Source organism: Xenopus laevis, chromosome 4L (genome assembly GCF_017654675.1).
Source record: "Xenopus laevis strain J_2021 chromosome 4L, Xenopus_laevis_v10.1, whole genome shotgun sequence".
In the NCBI taxonomy this organism is placed as follows: Eukaryota; Metazoa; Chordata; class Amphibia; order Anura; family Pipidae; genus Xenopus; species Xenopus laevis.
The window spans coordinates 80,168,744-80,191,659 of NC_054377.1; the positions used below are offsets into that span (position 1 = coordinate 80,168,744).

At 37.0% G+C, this 22,916-nt stretch overlaps 1 protein-coding gene across 15 annotated transcripts in view; it reads left to right on the forward strand.

Annotated features, from left to right (window-relative positions):
• The window catches only part of dock7.L (dedicator of cytokinesis 7 L homeolog), an 87,754-nt gene that overhangs the window by 47,430 nt on the left and 17,408 nt on the right, over positions 1 to 22,916 (forward strand). For 6 of the 15 annotated variants that reach the window (XM_041590386.1, XM_041590387.1, XM_041590389.1 and 3 more), the window contains 12 exons: positions 2,903 to 3,073; positions 5,113 to 5,252; positions 6,097 to 6,266; positions 7,968 to 8,122; positions 9,408 to 9,590; positions 9,677 to 9,812; positions 11,516 to 11,612; positions 12,579 to 12,596; positions 15,275 to 15,371; positions 17,448 to 17,582; positions 18,738 to 18,890; positions 21,720 to 21,878. In XM_041590386.1, coding sequence (XP_041446320.1) covers positions 2,903 to 3,073; positions 5,113 to 5,252; positions 6,097 to 6,266; positions 7,968 to 8,122; positions 9,408 to 9,590; positions 9,677 to 9,812; positions 11,516 to 11,612; positions 12,579 to 12,596; positions 15,275 to 15,371; positions 17,448 to 17,582; positions 18,738 to 18,890; positions 21,720 to 21,878 — 1,614 coding nt within the window. The remainder of the gene's footprint in view (positions 1 to 2,902; positions 3,074 to 5,112; positions 5,253 to 6,096; positions 6,267 to 7,967; positions 8,123 to 9,407; positions 9,591 to 9,676; positions 9,813 to 11,515; positions 11,613 to 12,578; positions 12,597 to 15,274; positions 15,372 to 17,447; positions 17,583 to 18,737; positions 18,891 to 21,719; positions 21,879 to 22,916) is intronic. The other 9 variants (XM_018258249.2, XM_018258251.2, XM_041590393.1 and 6 more) reach the window with 3 other exon arrangements.

The following is a 22,916-nucleotide window of genomic DNA, read 5'->3' on the forward strand; positions in this document are numbered from 1 at the left end:
TTAGATCTAATATATCTTCTAGGGGGCTTCATTTCCTAGCAGATGAATTAGAGCTCACTCAAATAACTGATTCCAGTACAAACAAAATCTATTAAGATAACTTTTTGCACAAATCCTGCCTGCAGAGAGACATGATGTCTGGTGATTTTAATAGAGTGAGTTCTAATACATCTTCTAGGCAAAAGGAGCCCTCCAATAAGATATATTGTATCTAACTGTCATTGAATATCTGACACCCAACTCCTCAATGAAGACAGAAAGGAGAGAAACAGATGCTGAGAGAGGAATAGTGAACATAAACTTGATTATTCAGAAACAGTACAGAATTTTGAATTGATTGTAATTAGAAAGTTTCTTATTATAGTTTGCTAAAGCTTAAATAAAATTTTCATTTTCAAAATAGTTCCCCTTTAAAGGAGAAGGAAAGGCAAACCATAAATAGGCCTCTAATCAAAGTCTTGTGGACAAAGAACTTACGTAGCGTTTTCTCCCTGGTCTAATCTAAAAGCAGTTGCGCTCATAGGAAGACTACAGCGTGGGACTCAGGTGATGTCACGCTTTACAGTCTTCTTTTTTCCTACTTCCCCAGGCAGCTTTGGGACGCATTAGGTATAATTTACATCTACTGCGCATGTCCTGTGGGCACTGCCTTTCCCCTATTCATGATGACACGCATGCTAATTGGATATGCACACATCATCTTTGACCCTGAAGTACACGCCCCCTACCCAATCAGATTCAAAGCGTCGGGTAACTAATCCTATGATTAAGGGATACATTCCCGAAACGCGTTAGGTGTCTAACAGCAGCAACTCAAATAAACCACATTCCTGTATTAAATAACTATTGGGATGCATTACTAGCTGACTGTACCAAAGTATCAGGTATACAATTACTGAAAGCTCCTGCACTATTCTATTATATCACCAAAATTGATACATTTGATGCCATTAAAAAACAATATTTATTATTATTCAACTTTTAATGGCTGCTAAAGCTTTGATTCCTGTCCACTGGAGAAGAACCCAATCTCCAACCAAAGCAGAATGGTACAAAGTGATAAATTATGTATATCTGATGGATTAGATAACATTGTCCATTAATAAAAAGTATTACAAATTTGCAGCAACGTGGTTTTTCCTGGTAGACAATTTTATAGGTGGACGATAAATGACATAATTTATGACAATCCAGAGGTGATTATTATGCTTATATCTTAGTTGCAAAAACGTATAGAGGCGAAAAATCCTTGGAAACTGTGAAAATTATTAATGAGCGTATCTTTGTTTTTTTTCGTCTTTTGTTTCCTGTTTCCTGTCTTTTTTCTTATGTTTCATATGTTCTATAATAACAATATATGTATTGAACTGAACGTCAGCAGATATACAATAGCAGATGTGTAAACATAATTTTGTTTAATATTGTATTACATGACTTTTTTTGTTTATTGAAATTAAAATAAACTGAATATGGAAAGAAATAGTAGGGTGAAACATTACCAGTGATGTTGCTCATAGCAACTAGTCAGATCTTTGCAATTGTTTTCTGTTGAAATCTAATTCATGATTGGTTGCTATGGGCAACATCACTGGAAATGCTTCGCTCCACTTTTTACACAGCATGATAAATAGGCCCCAGTTGCAGTGTGTTTAGGCCCTTGCTGGCCTCTCCCAGAGAATAACAGTCAATCCTCCTTTCTCTTGTTCCTCTTAACACATGTTGTGTAACATTTGTAATTTTGTATATTTACATTTATTTATGTATTTATTTATAAACTCCTGTCTGCGCTATAACTTTTGTGTAGATCTGCTACCAGGGCCACCATCAGAAATTAGGGGGCCCCGTACAGCAAAATTATCTGGGCCCCCTGGTTCCCTCCCAACCCCAGATCCTGCCCACCCCTCCAAAAAAACATTCATGGTCAGGGCCCCACTACAAGTTAAAAAAAATCATTGGTGGTCAGCCCTCCCCCTATAAATTTAAAAAAAAAAAAACATTTGCAGCAGGGGCACCCATAAAAGTTTAAAAAAAACATTGGTAGTCAGGGCCCCCCTTATAACTTAAAAAAAACTATTGGTACCAGGGCCCCGATAAATGCTTTTTAAAAAATCATTGGTGGTCAGCTGCTCCATAGAATATTTAAAAAACCATTGGTGGCCAGGGGTTCAATAAAATAAAAAAACAAAAATATTGGTGCTCTTAGTTTCCTTGTCTCGCAAAATATTTTTGTTTTGCTCCTGTGTCCTGGGACAACTGTCCCCCTCCTTCAACAGGAAAGTTCCCCCCCCCCACTACTCTCTGGGAGCTGCAGAATCAGGTAGGGTGGGCTTGCACATTTCTCCCCAGCTTCTACTATTGGTTTTCTCTCAAGTCCCGGTAGATCTTCACAGAGATTGGATAGGCTGGAGGGTGAAATTTGACCTGCCCTCCCATCTTATCCAATCACCATGCGGCTCTACTGGGACTTCATGAAACTACCAATAGTTTAGAAGCTAGGGAGGGGAAAGAAGTGTTGAAGAAGCTCTGCCCTCCCCACCCGATTCTACAGCTTCCTGACAGCAGTGGGGACCCAGCTACAGAGTGAGTACAGTGGCCGGGCCCCCCTAAGACCCAAAAATCACCGGGCCCGGGACAACTGTCCCCCTTGTCCCCCCCCTGATGGCGGCCCTGTCTGCTACATTCTACATATGACACTTTATAGTTGCTTGAAAATAAGGATCACAGTAATAGAAATGCTCTATGTGCTATTGTCCTTCGTTTTCCATGTTGACCAAGCCTATAGGTCCTCAGCAGGAACTCTTATCATAAATCCTAATTGGACTGCAAATTGTCTTACAATTTACACATCAGCATGTATTTCATTCAATATCTTTCTCAAGCACAAGTGATTTTGTTGTTGCAGGTGTCATCAAAGCTATATCTACAGCCAAATCCAAGCATATTGGTTTCACTGAGGCTGGATTTCTTACGTATAATCTGCAGTCATGAACACTATGTGACATTAAATTTGCCCTGCAGCTTACTCACTCCACCTTCGTCTCCTTCGCCTTCTGTTTCATCAGCAACCTCCCAAGTAAGTTGGAATTTTATCTTGTAGTCTCTGAAAATTAAGTTCATATTGTATTATTGTAGCTTTCTGTACAGGCTACTGTTATGGTCTGCATTTTAATTAATATGGAACACTACCTTCCTGTTTATAATATTCACTGTGCCTATTGGAAAAGATTGGAGGGGCATGCACAGTTAAAGGAAAACTATACCCCCAAAATGAACACTTAAGCAACAGATAGTTCATATCATATTAAGTGGCATATTAAAGAATCTTACCAAACTGGAATATATATTTAAGTAAATATTGCCCTTTTACATCTCTTGCCTTGAGCCACCATTTTGTGATGGTCTGTGTGCTGCCTCAGAGATCACCTGACCAGAAATACTTCAACTCTAACTGTAACAGGAAGAAGTGTGGAAGCAAAAGACACAACGCTGTCTGTTAATTGGCTCATGTGACCTAACATGTATGGTTTGTTGGTATGGTTGTGAGTACAGTGAATCCTATGATCCCAGGGGGCGGCCCTTATTTTTTAAAATGGCAATTTTCTATTTATGATTACCCAATGGCACATACTACTAGAAAAGTATATTATTATGATAATGGTTCTTTTACATGAAGCAGGGTTTTACATATGAGCTGTTTTATGCAATATCTTTTTATAGAGACCTACATTGTTTGGGGGGTATAGTTTTCCTTTAAGGCATCTGACATTTTAATATGCAAGTGTAAAGCTTAAAGGAACAGTAACATAAAACATAAACACAAATAATTCAAATATAATGTACTGTTGTCCTACACTGGGAAATGTTATGTGTTTGATTTAACAAGACTACTATAGTTTATACAAATAGTCTGCTGTGTAGCCATAGGGGCAGCCATTTAAGCTGAATAAGGAGAAAAGGCACAGGTTACTTAGCAGATAATAGATACGCTCTGTAATAATACACAATGGTATTCTATACAGTACATCTGTTATCTGCTATGTAACCTGAGCCCTAAATTGCTGCCCTATGGCTACACCATGTTAATATAAACTATAGTAGTGTTTCTGAAGCAGGGAAATAGTACATTATATTTTATTGACTTTAAAACACTTGGACTTTTTGGTGTTACTGTTCCTTTAAGGTATGGCTGAGAAGTTGGCAATTAAAAAGATTTGTAGGCCTGTTGCACTCCATGTAGATCACAGATAACATAGATGTAGAAAACGATGTAAACTGCAACATCTAGACATTGAAGGAATCATTCTAAAAATGATTCTTGCTTTTAAATGGCTCTTAAATTAACTTAATAAAAAAATTTTCCTATGGGTAAAATATTGTATATTCATACAGACTACATAACATTTTTAATATTTAATACATTTTAATAAACATTTTCTAGAATTCAACCAGAAGAAAGACAGAGCTGTTATTATGATCCTTAAATCTACAGGTCACCAGCTGAAGATCTACATGTAGATCTCAAGGTAGCTTTTTGTCTACCTTCCTTTACCCAGTTCAGCCTATGTAAAAACAAACATTTATAAACATTTGGATTGGGTTAGATGGATTTTGGGACTTGAAGTCCATTGACTTTACGGGAAATGTGTGCACCGCCCACTGTGGAAAGCAGAGGGACTTCAAGTCCCAGAACTGTACTTCTCAATTTCTACAATCACATGATGGTGATTTTTGTTGGCATACATTTCTTCCTCCCCTTGCCAGTGATAGATAGCCTGTTCTGCAAATGAAAAAGCAAATGTGTGTAGTGTAAAGCTAATATGAAAGAGCAGTGATGAAAACAGTAGAGATCATTATGGTTCCACTGTCCACTGCAATACGGAGTACTACGAGTAGCCTTAGACCTGAAATTGTTGGGCTTAGTGCAATTTGTGGATGACATCCTTGTCTAAGTGCTACTAATGACACTTATAAGGCAGTGATCAAGAGGAAACTAGCAGTGACCTGTGGTGCTTGATAAGCTGCAATAAAAATGGCTTTTGGCCTTGCCCCTTATCACATAATACATGACCTTGTGTTACTTGACTGTTAAAGTTCCTTTTTTTTTTTCAACAGAGCTCTGGATTTTCTACAAATGTCCAGGATCAAAAGATAGCAAATATGTTTGAGCTGTCTGTGCCTTTTCGTCAGCAGCATTACTTGGCAGGCCTGGTGCTGACTGAGCTGGCAGTCATTTTGGATCCAGATGCAGAGGGGTAAGTTACAAGGTCTTTTACAATAACTACTGTACTGTACATGCACGCCACTGTTTAATTAATTTTTTGTAGAATTGTATTTTTGAGTGTATGATTTTGCTTGAAAAAAATCTGTGTATGGATGTAGATATAATAACATTTTTAAAAGAAATAGCATCCATCTAGCAAATGAGTTGCCATCGAATGGTAAACTTTGTGATTAGAGAAGGACTTGTATTTTCTGCCTCTTTTCTACTCTCTGCTTTCTGCAATTGTCATCAGTAGCAAGCACACTGAGGGAGGTTGAGCATACACTCACCTTTCAGAACATTCAATAAATGTAATCAGCTTTGCTTGTAGTAAGATTTATCAGAAAATATGTAGGCAGCAAGGGTAGTTTTCAAAAGAGACAAAATGGAAAGTTGTGCAAATTAGCTGCTACTAAAAAGGTAACTATGTATATGTTAAAAACAAGGCTAATCCAACATAGAACATTTTTGTGTGGGATAAAGGAAATTGCAGTTATCCCTGGCTAGATTGAAAGATCAACTGGCTTCACTCAGTTTCATTGTAAAACTTTCTGGCAGCTTTTGCTTGTGTAGCTGAGTGTCTGTAAGTTCTGTACTGGGGAATTTAAAGAATGTAGCAAGCCTCTCAGAACCATTTGGACTGTTTGATGTAGCTAGTTTATAATAGAAAAAGTTTTTAAATGTGCATGACAGAAAGTTGTTAACATTAATGGCTTCTTTTGTTCTGTAAAATCCATAGCTATCCAGAATATCTAGTTTGTTCCTATTTTTGCTGCTGCCAGACCATTGTATTTGCTCAGCAGATAACTAACTGCAGTTACTCAACTCCTTTACAGATTGTTTGGATTGCATAAGAAGGTCATTAATATGGTACACAATTTACTATCTACTCATGACTCTGATCCTCGGTATGCTGATCCAGAGGTAAAGGCCCGCGTGGCCATTCTGTACCTCCCTTTGATTGGCATTGTCATGGAAACGGTTCCCCAGCTTTATGATTTTACAGGTACTTTTTGTATTTCTAGGGTCACTGACCGGAATTATGTGTCCTGCATTTCTTTTCTTAGCTCAGTAGTTCCTCGTATTCAGTTGTTAATTTTACAGTGCTTAATTTTGCAATTCTGTGAAAAGGAAGGGGCGGTTATCTAAACATATTGCTGCACTGAAATATTTTAGAATTTGATTAAAGCAGAAACATGCAGAAGCCATTTTTCCAAAATAAAGCCAGATGGCCACATGTAATGTGCAATGAGTTATTTAAACAGTGGTGGAGGTTTAGTATCAACTATTTTCTCCTTATTTGCTCTGTAAAACAAAATAGGCAAGATTAAATGAATTTTATTTATAATACAGTAAATAAATAGAAGGAAATTTATTTTGTGAAATCATTGCAAAAGCCACATTTCCAACATTTCCCTCTTCACTTTATTGCTCCCTAAATATTTTCTTTGCAACACACAGGAAAGTTTAGGAAAAAGTGAATGTACTTTTAAAAAATAAAAAGTATTTAGCTTTATTTTTTAAAAAAAGGTTAACGTTTAGCTAGTGTCAACTCCAAAAGCGTGTAAAAGTAATCTGTTTAGTTCAGTTAATTACTTGGCAAGCACTTAAGTAGGCATATAATAATATAGTGGTATAATTTTATTGTATTTAGTATAATTGTAGTGGCAGCAATGTATTCCTCGCCAAAATATCTTATGGTATCTTATAGGGATCTCTCACCATAATACATAAATCCAAATCCTATTTTATGATGATAGTCAAGCAAAATAAACTGTACTTACACTATATAAATTCTTTGAAATCTTGTTTCCTTTAGTCTTGGAATGCACAATCACAGCAAGCAGGCAGCAGCCATTTAGTGGACACTTCTTCTAAAGCAAGCTTTGCATCATGCCAGAATTGGGGGCTCGATGCCCATGCACTATAGCCACACGATTAGGTGGTGAGGAGGGAGGGTGAGAGTGAGGAGGGCATTGACATCTAGGAAGTTTAGAATGGAAAATGAAAGTAATTGCCTGCCCTGCCTCTATGCCTAAGGCATAGAGGCGGGGTGGACAATATAGGATTGACAGCAGAGACTTTTGAATGAGTTTATAACGGGTATGGGTGTTTTAATAGAAAGAGAATTTGGGTTTCATGTTTAATTTGAAAATTACTTTTATTATACAGCTTTTTTATGTCTTGGTGAAAGGTCCCCTTCAAAAGAGAACTAAACCTCTCATTCAAGCCTTTATTCACCACCATTCACTGCCCCCCCCCCCCGATTCCTCCCTGCATAGTGTTCTACTAGAATAAGTGTCCTGTCCAGCAACACTGACCTATATATGCAAAGTAACACAGCAGAGCTCAGTGGTGCCATGTTCGGTAGCTTTGGTATCCTCCAGATATATAGGTCAGTGTTGCTGGACAGGACACTTGAACTAGTAGACCATTATGTGGTGAGGAAGCAAGGAAGGTGTCAAATAGGGGCTTTTAGCTCTAGGGTGGTTTAGTTCTCCTTTAACTTTTTCTTTCTGTTCTCTACACAACTAGACTCAAGCTATCTGTGGTAAAGTCCAGCAATTCCCACTAATGATATTTCTTACTATTCGATTCAAACAAACTCTGGAGTCCCACAGCAATTCAATGTGTCTTTATTTCACACAACATGTTTCGGATAAAACATATCCTTCATCTGGCGATTATTTCTTACTATCTTTATTAGAGAGTCACAACCAGCGAGGAAGGCCGAATTGTACCACAGCTGATGACCATGATGGTGATGGTGGAAGTATGATCAGTCAGTCAGTTGCCATGGCCATAGCTGGAACATCTGTTCCACAACTCACAAGACCGAACAGCTTCCTATTAAGTTCAACAGTAAGAATATCTGGCAACCAATATGAATATACTCTCTATGCAAATATGCCTCGAACATACTTATTAAAGGGATACTGACTGTCATGGGAAAAAATGTTTTTTTCAAAACACATCAGTTAATAGTGCTGCTCCAGCAGACTTCTGACAAATTCAATTCTCAAAAGAGCAAACAGATTTTTTTATATTATATTTGAAATTTGACATGGGGCTAGATATATTGTCAGTTTCCCAGCTGCCCCCAGTCATGTGACTTGTGCTCTGATAAACGTCAGTCACTCTTAACTGCTGTACTGCACATTGGAGTCATATCACCACCATTCCTTTCCCCTCCCCAGCAGCCTAACAACAGAACAATAGGAAGGTAACCCGATAGCAGCTCCCTGACACAAGATAACAGCTGCCTGGTATCTAAGAACAGCACTCTAGTAAAATCCAGGTCCCACTGCGACACATTCAGTTACATTGAGTAGGAGAAATAACAGCCTGCCAGAAAGCCGTTCCATCCTAAAGTGCTGGCTCTTTCTGAAAGCACATGACCAGGCAAAATGACCTGAGATGGCTGCCTACACACCAATATTACAACTAAAAAAAAATACACTTGCTGGTACAGGAATGATATTTTATATTGTAGAGTGAATTATTTCCAGTGTAAACAGTGTAATATAGAAATAAAAACGACATAATAAAAATCATGACAGAATTTCTTTAAAGGAGAAGGAAAGCTACTGAAGCAGTTTATTGCCAATAGATTAGCCACAATAGTGCAAGCTATAACATTGTATTTACCATACTTAAGTAAACAGCTCTTGAAGTGTTCTCTGTTTGTTTAGGATAGCAAGTGGCCATATTGGCTTGGTGTGACATAATTTCCTGCCCGAGCCTCTCCCTGCTCCCTCATAGCTCTGGGCTCAGATTACAGCAGGGAGGGGAGTAGGGAGGGGGAGAGGAGCAAACTGAGCATGCTCATGGCTGTGCCCTGGAGGTTTAAGATGAAATCAGGAAGTCTGATACAGAAGCCCATGTGTACACAATAGAAGGAAAGAAATGTGGTGATTCTTTTGACAGAGGACTCGGAGCAACATTACTTTGAGGGTTTACTGGTGTATTAATATAGATTTGGCAGGGTTCTAACATAAAGGTACCCAGAATTCAGAATGAAAATGAGGCTGAAGGTTCTATTAGTTGACCAGAGATGTACAGTATATCACAGGTGTATAGCAGTGGGGAGACAGACCTTTTTACATTTATTATAATTAAATTAATATAAAAATAACATTGTGTTTAGGCTTCAAGGCAGCATACTACGTTTTCAGCAGAATCTAGCCGGAGTCTGTTGATCTGCCTTCTGTGGGTTCTGAATAATGCAGATGAGATCGTTCTGCAGAAATGGTTTACTGACCTCTCCATCCTTCAACTAAATCGCTTGCTTGACCTCTTGTACCTGTGTGTTTCCTGCTTCGAATACAAGGTAACTCTTCATTTAAAGGTATTGTTGAACCACACAGCTTTCACCAGTCCTGCTCAGATAACATTTTTTTTTTTTTAATATTGCAGGGTAAGAAAGCTTTTGAACGGATGAACAGCTTGACTTTTAAGAAATCCAAAGATATGAGAGCAAAGTTAGAAGAAGCAATTCTCGGCAGTATTGGCGCCAGACAAGAGATGGTCAGAAGAAGCAGAGGTCAGCTTGGTAGGTTTATAACCCTGCCTTTGTCCATGTCAGTTGAAGGTTGATATACTTTTGGGGGAATGTAATAAACAATATTAATGGGAAAAAAATATAAGCATTTTGAGCAAGCGTCTATAAGAGTTCTGTTAAAAAGGTAAAATAACAAAGTTGGTATTATTAATTTAAATACAGAAAGTACTGGTTAAAGGAACAGGTATACAGTATTTCGTCAAGCCTTGAGTTTGGTCTTGGGAACAATACCTGCATAAGTGACATATTTTTATTTCCCTATTAAACAACGATAGGCAAACTTTAGTGTTCTAGGACTAGTAAACTGCTTCTTTGATTGAAAGTAGACCATTGTATTAACAGTGATATATTGTAGCGGGCTCTGACATTTCTGGGAGATATTTCAAATATTACTGCATTTCAGACATCAGTGTTGTTCTTAGCTTATCCATATGAGGCAGGGCCTTTCTATTTATATTTGCTCCTGAATTGTTTATGAAAGAAAAACATAATCAGTCATTAGGGTTTTGCCTTTCAGATGGCTTCCTACAAATTATTTTAGCTAAAATGTCTTTGAAATGTCCTCAATGGGATGCTCCACATACTATATGCATTCTTTTTATAAATTAGATCGAGGTACAGATGTAGGTGCATTTGAGGTCCAATTTATGAAAGTTCGTAAACTGTAGTTTCTCAGAAGCCTACTTTTTAGGGAAAACGAACACATTTTTCGGATAATTAATTAATCCACAATTTTTTCAAAATGTATCAAGTGTAAGAACCATAAAAATACATTATATAATACAAAGTACAGAAATTTAAAGCTGTTAAGATCATGTAGAAGTCAGTGGAAGTTCCCTCTCTTTTCTTGCAAAGATCAGCCTTTTATTCGTGGTTTTAGAGGTTTTCAGAGATCAAACGTTTTATTTGGCATACAAATTTTTTGTTTGTTCACAAAAATTTGGGGTTGACAAATTCTTTTGACAGCTATTTTTGTTCATACTTTTTTTTTAATTCAGATCTTTTAATAACTTTAAAATTCATAATTTTAGATAGAGTTTATTTGTGGTTTCAGAAAACTCTAATACAACTTAAATTTGACCTTTAGTAAATGGGCCTCCTGTATTTGTAGGGCTATGTATGTTAGCAATTGTTGAAAAGTTTGCATTCATTAATTACTAGGGATGCACCGAATCCACTATTTTGGATTCGGCCGAACCCCCAAATCCTTTGCGAAAGATTCGGCCGAATACCGAACCGAATCCGAACCCTAATTTGCAAATTAAGGGTGGGAAGGGGAAAACATTTTTTACTTCCCTGTTTTGTGACAAAGTCACGCGATTTCCCTCCCCGGCCCCTAATTTGCAAATGCAAATTAGGATTCGATTCGGCCAAATCCGAGGCGCATTCTATAAAAAATGTTATCACTTTTCATAAAAATATCAAAATATTTCCTGCATTCACAGTATTTTCCACTTTCATCTGCCTGTTTGACAATCATGAAAGAGTAAGTAGTAGTAATTATTAGACGTTGCAATAGCCATTTATTTATTTATTTATTAGAATCTGTTACACTCACTATTATCTACACATCTTCAGTTGAACCTTGCTGCTGGACTGCAGGCTTGAGGTTTCACACAGTGACAATTCCATTTTTATTTGTTTAGTGCATACCAAATTCCAGCGCTGAATAGGTACTTTGTTTTTTTTGGCAGAGAGAAGCCCCTCTGGAAGTGCCTTTGGCAGCCAAGAAAACTTGCGCTGGAGAAAAGAAATGACTCATTGGCGGCAGAACACTGATAAAACAGACAAGTATGACACTTTTTAATCAATCTTGTTAATTACATTCAGACCATTTTATCTTAAACACCTCGCTGCTGCCTTCCAGCTGGAGCATAAGAAAACACTTACAGGGGAACTGACAGCTTTAAAAATAGCTATAAAAAGGCAGCCAAACTTTGTGTGGTTGCTTAATAAACCTAGTGTTTGAGATATTAAACAATTTATCAGTGCTCTAAAGCTGGCCATAGACTCTACGAGTGGATCTTTTCCCATATGCCACTTAACAGCATGGCTATATCGGGGGTAATTTGAATGTTCGGCCATATGGTAGAACGATCGAATTACGATACGCCAAGGGGCTCAGTGGGTCGAAGGGTAAAAATCAAACCTTCCTGATCGGGAAGACCCGTCGGAAGCCCCCATACACGGGCAGATCAGCTGTCAAATTGGTCTAAATGACCGATATCGGCAGCTTTATCTGCCCGGTATGGCCACCTTTACTCTAACATTTAATTTCCATTGCATTCACTTAGTTGGGCAATCGTTATTGCTGACTCAATTAGCTAATGCTAATATTTCCGTATCTTGGCAAATAATGGTCACTACATGTGACAATCCATAGTGTTCAATTTTTCTTAAAGGTAGAATTTTACAGTTTGAATTACCTTCTTGATTTTGAATTACTTACGAGACATGCTGCACAGGTGAATTGAGGAATTGTTTAGTATATTTAAGGGAGAGAAAATTCAATTTAATAACAAAAATGATAAGCTCCTGCATGTTGCTCACCTGTATGCAAGTTCCTAGAACATATTTTATCTGTAATTTTGGCATAATTGGTAATGCCAATACTATTGGCTGTATGATTACATTTCTGACAAATTTGAACACCAGTCACATTCTGGGCCCCTGCTGTGCTGCACACCCTCCTCCTCTTAGGCTATCCTAATTTATAATTTTAATTGTTTTTCCACATGTGCTGTATACTGTATTTAGGAGCCACAAACCAGCAAGGTACTGTTGCATTGGTGTGGTATTCTTTTCCATCTGGTTTGTGTTTTTGCATCTTACGCAATGTGCCTGTTAATGTTTCTTTCTTTTTAATTCTAGTTTATTTTCCATTGTCAGTGAGTTGCTGATATTCCCATGTGTTACTTATGTTTAGGGTGCCTTGTGCACACTGTTATCAGGCTTTATATGTTTCACAGTCTGGATCCCTTCTGTCTGTCCATTATTACTACTAAACACTAAAATGTGTTACTTTTGTTGCCATTATAAAACGCAACCTGTTTATTGTGTTAGGCTGTATCCTTGTTCTTTATAAATCCCCATCTTCTAACATTGGTCTAGGCATGCCAATACTTACTGTATCTTGCACATTTAAACCCCTACTTATTTGTGGTTCAAGATCCATGTTAATTTTAATATGGCAGATTTAGTTATGAAAATTCAGGTTTTGAGATTTAAGAATCTCTTGTATTGTCTGACACTGACAACGTTCTATTCATTTATGAATATTCTTGTGGTAGAAATGTTTACAAGGCGCCAAGTTTACATGAAAGAATAACTTAAGGTGACACTGCCACTTTAATTTAAATTGTACAAAGGCATTTGACACAAACATATAGTTCTGTTAAGAAGTAAGGCAGAAGTCTGCCTTTAATCACAGCATTATTATTTTTTTCTGCATTTCCTTATGAATGATTCTGACCCTAAGTTCAATGACAGGTCAATCTTGGGCATTTTGATAGTGTTTTTTAGCTTTGTTGTGGGGTTCACAACCCCCCCCCCCCTTGTTTACTTTAAATAGCAATTACCTAAAGTAATTTCTTGACAGGTTATTATTTGAAAATGCTCACTTGTCCACATACCATTAGCATTAAGGCTGTGGAACAAACACTGTTTTGACAGCCACAATCCTCTGATCATGTCACCACTTTCCATTGAAAAGAATGGGAGAAGCCCACCCCTTCTTCTTGGGCCCGTGTACTCTTAAATGCACAGAATTTTGTTTTCCTCACTGTCTACAATGGTTTATATCACTGTCTACTAGCTTAGAAATTTGCTTGTGTACAGAGAGAAGCACAAACCAGTGGCCATACATCATAGCAGTATTTTATTCATTCTCCTCATTTTCTGTACCCTTCATTTTTGCATGGTGTGCCTCTTCTAATCAGCTGAAGAGGGTGAACAGGGGGAGGCCTAACGTATCGCTGCCCCTTCCCCAGCATTTTTAACTTGCCTTTTAAAGGAGAGGTTCACATTTACATTAACATTTATTATGTTATAGCTTGAACTATACTAATGATTGCCATACACATTATAATAAGATCTTTCTATACACATGAAGCGCAGAATTGTCCGATATACAGGTAGAAACAAAATAATTAGATGCGACCGATATCCAAGTCTTTTGCTTATATGGGTTGTCTCATCTCCCACCATATATATATATACACAACGAATATAGTACGAAACTTTCCTTTGTATAATAAAATCTGTGCATGCATGACCACCTTTATTTTTATGTTGTTATTTAATTTGTATGGCTTTTGAATCATTGACCTGCCTAAACTACTGTCTGATTATCGGGTTCGCTGATCCAAGAAAAAAACATTTTGCCTTTGAGGCTTACATTTTATTGTTGTCTTATAATACGCCTTATTTAAGCTTATTTGTCCGTTAAGGGATCATACCTGTTGTCCCACTATTATTAGAATGAAACTATTGTTCATTAACTTCTTTTTTTTTATGTAAACAGGTGACTTAATCCGAATGCCATATTATATATTATCTCCCATATGTAATAAAAGGCACAAAGTTTGCCCAGGTGCTGTAACCCATAACGACCATTACGATTTTTGCTTTTTAACAGGTAGCCAGGAAATAATACCTGGTGATTGTTGCTATAGGGGATAGGAACAGTAGCAAACTTTGAACCTTTTATTATAAAACAATACATCATCTAGCCAAAGTTTTATAAAATCACACAATATTATTTATTGCATTTACACACCTGTTTTTGCATGATACGATTTTATTCGAGTTTGAAGCTGCTTCCTCACACCAGATTCCAATGTTACCATTCAACTCTTAATCAGAACTCAGATTTTTTTCATCAAAAAGACCTGACTACAGTGAGTACAATCAGGTTCATTAGGACTATGGTTTGGAAATTGCTTTTCAATCTACAAATTGAAGCAACATTGTTGTAAAGACTTAACATAACCGTCACAGTCCAATGCATAGCTGGAAGCTTTAGTGTAAAATAGTAGTAATCTGAAATGAGTTGTTCACCTTCCGAACACTTTTCAGTTCAGTTGCTTTCAGATTGTTCTCCAGAAATAAATACTTTTTTTCCATTGCTTTCTATAGAAAAACAGTCACAAATAGAAAGTAATTGAGAAACGTCTTTATTTCTGGTGAACTGTCTGAAAACAACTGACCTGAAAAGTGTTGGCCAGTGAACAACCCCTTTTTAAAAAGCTCTGATTAAAAAGTTTACACTGAATAACAAACAGAACTTGGGGAAGGTGTAATGTCCTATTCCAAACCCGTCTGTCTTGCACTGACATTGTTTGCTGTGGTCAGTTCTGTCTTCTGTTGTTAGCACCTACCTCTGTTATTGAATATTGTCCTCACCATTTACTGTTATGTTATGGAGAACTTACTTGATGCACCTTTCACTCTAGATCAAGGGCAGAACTTGAACATGAAGCACTTATAGATGGAAATTTGGCGACAGAAGCAAATTTAACCATACTAGATACTCTGGAAATCATTGTCCAGGTGAGTTTACAGCAATATTATGCTAAAAGCGGTCCTTTTACCATACTGACACCAAAATTGCCATTGCAGGGATGCTTATGCTTTAGGGTTACAAGTACTGATGAAAAGCATGCCCATTGTGCTGTGAAGCTGCTTTTTATCAGCAGGTACTAGGCATGTGGAAAGCTATTTCAGTCTAATAGTAAACTGAATCAACAGCAAAAACCCAGAAAGGCACTTCTAATCACAAGGCCAACAGTGTAAATATTCTGCAATGGCTCAGTTAAGCTACTATCTTAATTTAGTTATGATCTGTTACACTAGTACACAATCATCATCTAAACAACATGGAGAAAGTCTGCCTGGAAGAATTGGGCAAATGTATTCCTGAGCTTGAAAGCTGGTACCAACCTCTCCAAAAGACTTATATTGCTGCAAAATGTGACTCTACAAAATATGAATTTTTGGTAAATGGATACTTATGCATTTTATCAGAGACCAAACTCTAAAATGGGAGTATTGTTAAATTGGTCTGAATTGTTTTGTACGTATGACTGACGTATCCCTGTATCACTCTAAATGTAAAATTGAAAACTGGAAGTCTGCAAGCTAACTGTGGCCCTTGTGATTGAACAGCACCACTCAATCTGTTTTATCAAGCTTGATAAAAGGCCATTTAAGGCCTGAAACGTTGCTGTGATGCCCAGAAGTCTACAATAAAGGCAATTTTAATTCAAACAGATTGAGTGGTGCTGTTCAATCACAATTGCTACTATTATTGCCGATGGAAAATGGCCACTGGGGAACCTGCACTACAACATGAGAAGGAAAGGTGTAAGAAGTTGTGCTGACTACTCTACCTACATAGCTAGCTGTAGCCCACCAAGTTACACTGACTTATTAGTATAACATCATCATTTAATTATAATCCAGCAAGTGAACATGTGGTATAATGGATATCATCACAACCTGTACTGATTTAGGCAAAAATGTTTAGTTAGTTGTAAGACTATAACAAACAAGGGAAAGTTGTGCTCACCACTAATTTTTAAAAACATTAAGCGGGGGTGCAATGAGGCTGTGATCAGAAAATTCATATAGACAATTACAAGAGTCCTCTGCACTCAACCCATTATCAACATATTAAGGACATTGACACATTTTGTGCCTTAAGCTATTAAAAAGTCCTTACCCTTTTAACAAGTCTTTCGGAGTGCTCTACACACGGGCCAATAAGTTGCCGACAGTCTGTCGGCAGCTTTTATCGGCCCGTGTATGGGGCCCTTAATGTCTCAAAGTCCTTTAATATATTGATAATGGGTTGAGTGCAGAGGACCTCTTGTATTAGTAGTAAGACCCTGAAACTTTCTTTATGTTTTGTAACTTATTTTTTATTTGCATTTTTTCAATAAATTACACATCATTATAGACATCACTTGACTTATAGCATTTGTTTTGGTGCTGAGAAAGAAGAGGTGCATTTATGAACTGAGGGTAGACATATCAAAATGTATCGGTAATATAGGTTTCTATATGCAAACAAACAAACTAAAAAAAAATATATACATGCGAGTGGAAGTGAGACGTGACCTGTGGCTAGGGGCAGACAGTCTCGGCGTGTGCAGGTGGAAGTTCTTCTTAGGTTAGCTTCTTTAGAGCGAGGAGGCCAGGCCCTGCAGTTCCCACATGGGCCAAACCTTGAGATAGTGGTCAATCTGTTTTGTTTAAAGGCAATGACCCTGAGACTTTTAACCCATTAAAAATGTTTCAGTGTGATCGGTACTCCCCATCTTCAGTGGGGTCCCTATGACTTGAGCATCCCTAGGTTACGCTATACACACTTTGGAGTAGTCCAAATGCTGATTTCACCTGTGTGATCTCGGTATATCATGCACTGTCTCTAGGGAAGCAGGACACACTGAATGGCTGATTTGCTATCTAGAATGTAATGTCTGCCTAAACACATATGAGGGACTTAAAAGAATATATTTTAATACACAACACTGCAATAAAAGTGTGATTAAGAATAAATGTAAAATAAATTGAAATATTGCATCAATTTTGTATAATCCTAACAAGATTTTCTTTTTAATTCAGACTGTTTCACTGACTGAATCCAAGGAGAGCATTCTGGGTGGTGTTCTTAAGACTCTCTTGCACAGCATGGCGTGCAATCAGAGTTCTCTCTATTTGCAACATTGTTTTGCCACACAAAGAGCCCTTGTTTCAAAGGTATAATTGTCAGTCTACAACATTTTTGTGGAATAATAGACTGTTTTAAAATATCTCTATGTAAAGGATGTGAGCAAATTTAGGGTGTTCCAGCTTCTGCTAAGTATTAACCTTCATATTACTGACTCCTTGTAATGGGGGTTACAAAGGAATAGAATGGCAACACGAGGTGATGGGGGTTGGAACAGCCAGCCGAGGGCAGTAAAGGCTTTAGCAATACTGAAACAGTAAATGAATAAGTAACACTTTGATTGAGGCTAGGGGAAACCGTAAAATATTCATTTAGCTTTTTAAAACATAATTTACACTTCTTTTTGCCATTCATAAATATTTAGGTTAGAGGCTATTTCTATTAACAGCGATTCACCCAGGGTGTCCTTAACCAATGTAGTGGTTCAGCTGCTGTGGGTTCATCCATATGCCTTTAATACAGGAAATTCTCACTTAATTAACTTAAAGCATTTGAGTTAACTTTTAGTACGATGTAGAGAGTGATATTCTGATATAATTTGCAATTGGTTTTCATTTTTTATTATTTGTGGTTTGAGTTATTTAGCTTTTTATTCAGCAGCTCTCCAGTTTGCAATTTCAGCACATCTGGTTGCCAGGATGCAAATTACCCTAGCAACCCTGCATTGATTTGAATAAGAGACTGGAATATGAATAGGAGAGGCCTGAATAGAAAGATGAGTGACAGTAGCAGTAACTATGAATTTGTGGCCTTACAGAGAATTTGTTTTTAGATGGGGGTCAATGGCCCCCATTTGAAAGCTAGATAGAGTCAGAAGAAGAATGAAAAGTTGCTTAGAATTGGCCATTCTATAACATACCAAACGTTAACTTAAAGGTGAAACACCCCTTTAATTCATCTAATACATATAATGCATTAAATTACATAATATAAATGCTTTCCAACTGTGTATATATGCTTGGATTGCAGTAGCCCTTGAAATGTAACTATAATGGAGACATCAATTGGGTAACGCCATAAAGAATGCAAAGTAGTCTGAAGAAATGTATTATATTATATCAGTCAGATATTTGATAGCAAACTTTTTTATGATATCAGCCATAATGTTAAAAAAAAAAAAAAGCGTAACTGAGCAAATGTTTTACAGAGCTTCTTTGTACTAATTTAAGTTGACTTTGTTTCAGTTCCCAGAGCTTTTGTTCGAGGAAGAAACTGAGCAGTGTGCAGACCTGTGCTTAAGATTGCTTAGGCACTGCAGCAGCAGCATCAGTAACATAAGATCACATGCCAGTGCTTCTCTCTACCTGCTTATGAGACAAAACTTTGAAATTGGAAATGTAAGTGAATCTACCCAGTGTTTAGCCAATAAATGGAAGTAAATGTAAATTGACCCCTTAATGTACTTATAGGCCATAGCTAATAAGTATTTATTCCTCAGTGCTATAGCAGACACTGTGTCTGAATCCACTACTCCTGCCTCCCATTGAGATGAATAAAAAAAAATCACATTATTGCCGGCACAGGCACAAAAATGCTAATAATTTTCCAATTTATGCCAAACATAATTGCAGCAAAAGTTTCAGGCTCTTCCCAGGCTTTAAAAAGTATACTCGATATGCCATCAATCTAAATATATCTGGTTTCCATAGAAAAAGACATTCTTTTTTTATTTATTTTTTAATGTTTTATCTTGTAAAGCTTCTAGGTCTTTTGAAAGTAAGGTTTTCAAATTGAGAATCTGCGGCTCGTGTTATAAAGTTAGCTTTAGAACCTCAGGCTAAAAGCTGCCTTTTGAAAGAAAGTACAACTGTGTCCTAAAAATGTTACACTTGTGTAAAGATGTTCAAAAGATTTTTTTACCACTTTACTTATACTTTACTTATACTTACTATTCATTGCCTATGAGGCCATTGCAAAATTATAGCTTAGTGACCAATTTATATCAATTTTTATTTACCATATGTATCCTATTTCCTGTGGCTCAGAAGTTTACAAATACCAAGTTGAATGTCTCTTTTTTTTAATGACTTGTAGAAACCTCTGATTGCCTTACTTAGGTATTCGTAAAATTGATAGAGGTATTGGATACTGAATTATCAACATCCACCATAAGTGAGTCCTTCATCACCATGGTATGACAGGCTATTGTACATATAGCTAAAGTCTTGGATACAGAGCAATACAAGTAATAAATAACAAGTTATGGCATGCTAGAGTCCTATAGTGACCAAAGGCTCCATGTGGGGTATTTGGTATTTTAATATGATCTAATGACAGGCTATTGTGTAAGGAAGAAGCTCATACTCCTAACCTGGAATAAAAAAGCAAGACTGAAGTTTGTGGATAATCAACCTGACAAAGACCTAGCCTTCTGGAGTAGTTCTCTGGTCACATGAAACAAAAATAGAATTGTGTGGCCATAATGATCATTGCTATGTATAGAGGAAAAAGAGTGAGGCTTTTAAGCCGAAGAACACCATCCCAAATGTGCAGGGGTGACAGCATCATGCTGTGAGGATGGTTTGCTGGAAAAAGGACTGGTGCACTCCAGAAAATAGATGGCATGTTGAGGAATGAGGGTTATGTAGAAATTCCGAAAAAACCTGGTCGCAACTTTGTCTTCCAGCATGACAATGATCCAAAGCATATCTGCTAAGTTGTAACAAAATGACAAAACGACAATGACGTGAACATATTAGAGTGCCCATCACAAAGTCCAGACCTGAATCTGACTAAAATTGTGACTGAAAGGAAAGGCAAGGAAGCCCACAAACCTGACTGTCGGCACAAGTTCTGTTGGGAAGAACGGGCAAAAAGTCCAGCATCATATTGTGAGACGCTCGTGGAAGCCTTCTCTAAGCATTTGATTCAAATTAAGCAAAAGGCAATGCCACTAAATACTTGCAAAGTATATATAACTTCTGACCTACAGTAAATCAGATATAGTAAATAGAAGCTGAAATAAATAATTCTTTAAGCTACTACTCTGAACCAAACCATTATATACCCTATTTGACTTACCGTAACACATCCTATGTATAGTAACATGATATGAATGAAGTTGTATAGTATTGTATGAATATCGGGCATATGTATATTTATACTTACCGTAACCACATTTACATACACGTAGACACTAAAAGTGAGCAAAAAGGTTTAATCATACGTGGTTTATTGCATACTACTAAACCATGTTCTTTGTTTTGGTGCATGAAAACAAACTTTATATATTTAGGATAAGGTCCTTCCAGCTTAAAATGGATACAGATATTGTTCATTTGCTTACTGCATACCATATACAGTATTTTGACTTGAACCAAAGCAGCATATTTTTTCAACCCTCCTTGACAAAATATAATTTAAATATAATTTGTATCAGGTTTCTCAAAAAGGCACAAATTTAATCCAAGGATATACTTTTCTCCTAATTCGTTTCACAGGGATAATACTTTTCTCCTAATTCATTTCACATAGACTTGAATTGAGTTTTTATGAGAGGAACCATGAGATAACATTTTCTTCTTGAATTGAACTGGCCCAAAACTATGCACAGGTTTTTTTTATCTACCTTACACTGTTTTTATTTTTTTTTTTTGTAACTTAGATTTACACTGTTTTTATTTTACCACACTATGTTCATAGGCCTGCAGAGAGCAGCAGTCTAGATAGATGGAGATTTATTTAGTGTAATTCTCCCCATATAGCTTATGTTTTTTTATTAATACCAGCTCTGTGAAAACAAAGTAAAGCCCCAGAGTATTATGCAACTGAGCTATCAGCCACACAATTGTAGAGCAAGCAAAATTGCACACTGAATTATGTTGTCTGGCAAATTCTTTGGTTTCTTGTTTTATAAGATCAAGGGGAAGATCTACTAAATATCAAGCTGGAGCTGGATTCCCAGAAAACATATATTTATATACGGTCATGAAATTGTTGTCAATAACTGTCACCTTTTTAAATAAAAATGTAGCTAAGACAGATCTTTTGGGATATTTTGGAGGGTATATTGTTCTTCAATGAATTTGTTGCAATTATGAATATCAAAAATAATATTTTAGTATTATGTTCTTAAGCTTATGATGCAGTTGAACCACCACTCTACTTTCTCTTGCATTTTTCCATCTTTCAAGCTACCTGCATAATCTTCTTCTTTTTCTTTTCAGAATTTCGCCAGGGTTAAAATGCAGGTTACCATGTCCTTGTCGTCTTTGGTAGGGACATCTCAGAATTTCAATGAAGAATTTTTAAGAAGGTCACTAAAGACTATTCTAACATATGCTGAAGAAGATCTAGAATTACGGGAGACAACTTTCCCTGAGCAGGTATGTTAACATGTACAGTCATGAAAAAGTTAATTCTTTGGAATTTTGTTTATCATTGGCTGAGCTTTCAAAGTATCAACTTCCTTTTAATATATAACATGCCTTATGGAAACAGTAGTATTTCAGCAGTGACATCAAGTTTATTGGATTAACAGAAAATATGCAATATGCATCATTACAAAATTAGACAGGTGCATAAATTTGAGATATTACATCAATACTTAGTTGAGCCTCGTTTTGCAAATGTAACAGCCTCTAGACGCCTCCTATAGCATTTGTCTGGATTCTGGATGGCGGTATTGTTGACCATTCGTCCATACAAAATCTCTCCAGTTTAGTTAATTATTTGATGGCTGTTGAGCATGGGCAGCCTGCTTCAAATCATCCCATAGATTTGCATGATATTCAAGTCAGGGGACTGTGACGGCCATTCCAGAATATTGTACTTCACCCTCTGCATAAATGCCTTTGTAGATTTCCAAGTGTGTTTAGGGTCATTGTCTTGTTGGAATATCCAACCCCTGCATAACTGCAACTTTGTGACTGATACATGAAAATTATCCTGAAGAATTTGTTGATATTGGGTTGAATTCATCCGACCCTCGACTTTAACAAGGGCCCCAGTCCCTGAACTAGCCACACAACCCTACAGCATGATGGAACCTCCACCAAATTTGACAGTAGGTAGCAGGTGTTTTCTTGGAATGCGGTGTTCTTTTTCCATCATGCAAAGCTTTTTTGTTATGACCAAATAACTCAATTTTTGTCTCATCAGTCCAAAGCACTGATGCATACAACAAGGGCTTTTTTCTCATCACCCTGCCATACAGATGTTCTTTGTGCAAATTGTGCTGTATTGTACTGCTATGTACAGATACACCATCTGCAGCAAGATGTTCTTTCAGATCTTTGGAGGTGATCTTTGGGTTGTCTGTAACCATTCTCACAATCCTACGCATATGCCGCTCCTGTATTTTTCTTGGCCTGCCAGACCTGGGTTTTACAGCAACTGTGCCAGTGGCCTTCCATTTCCTGATT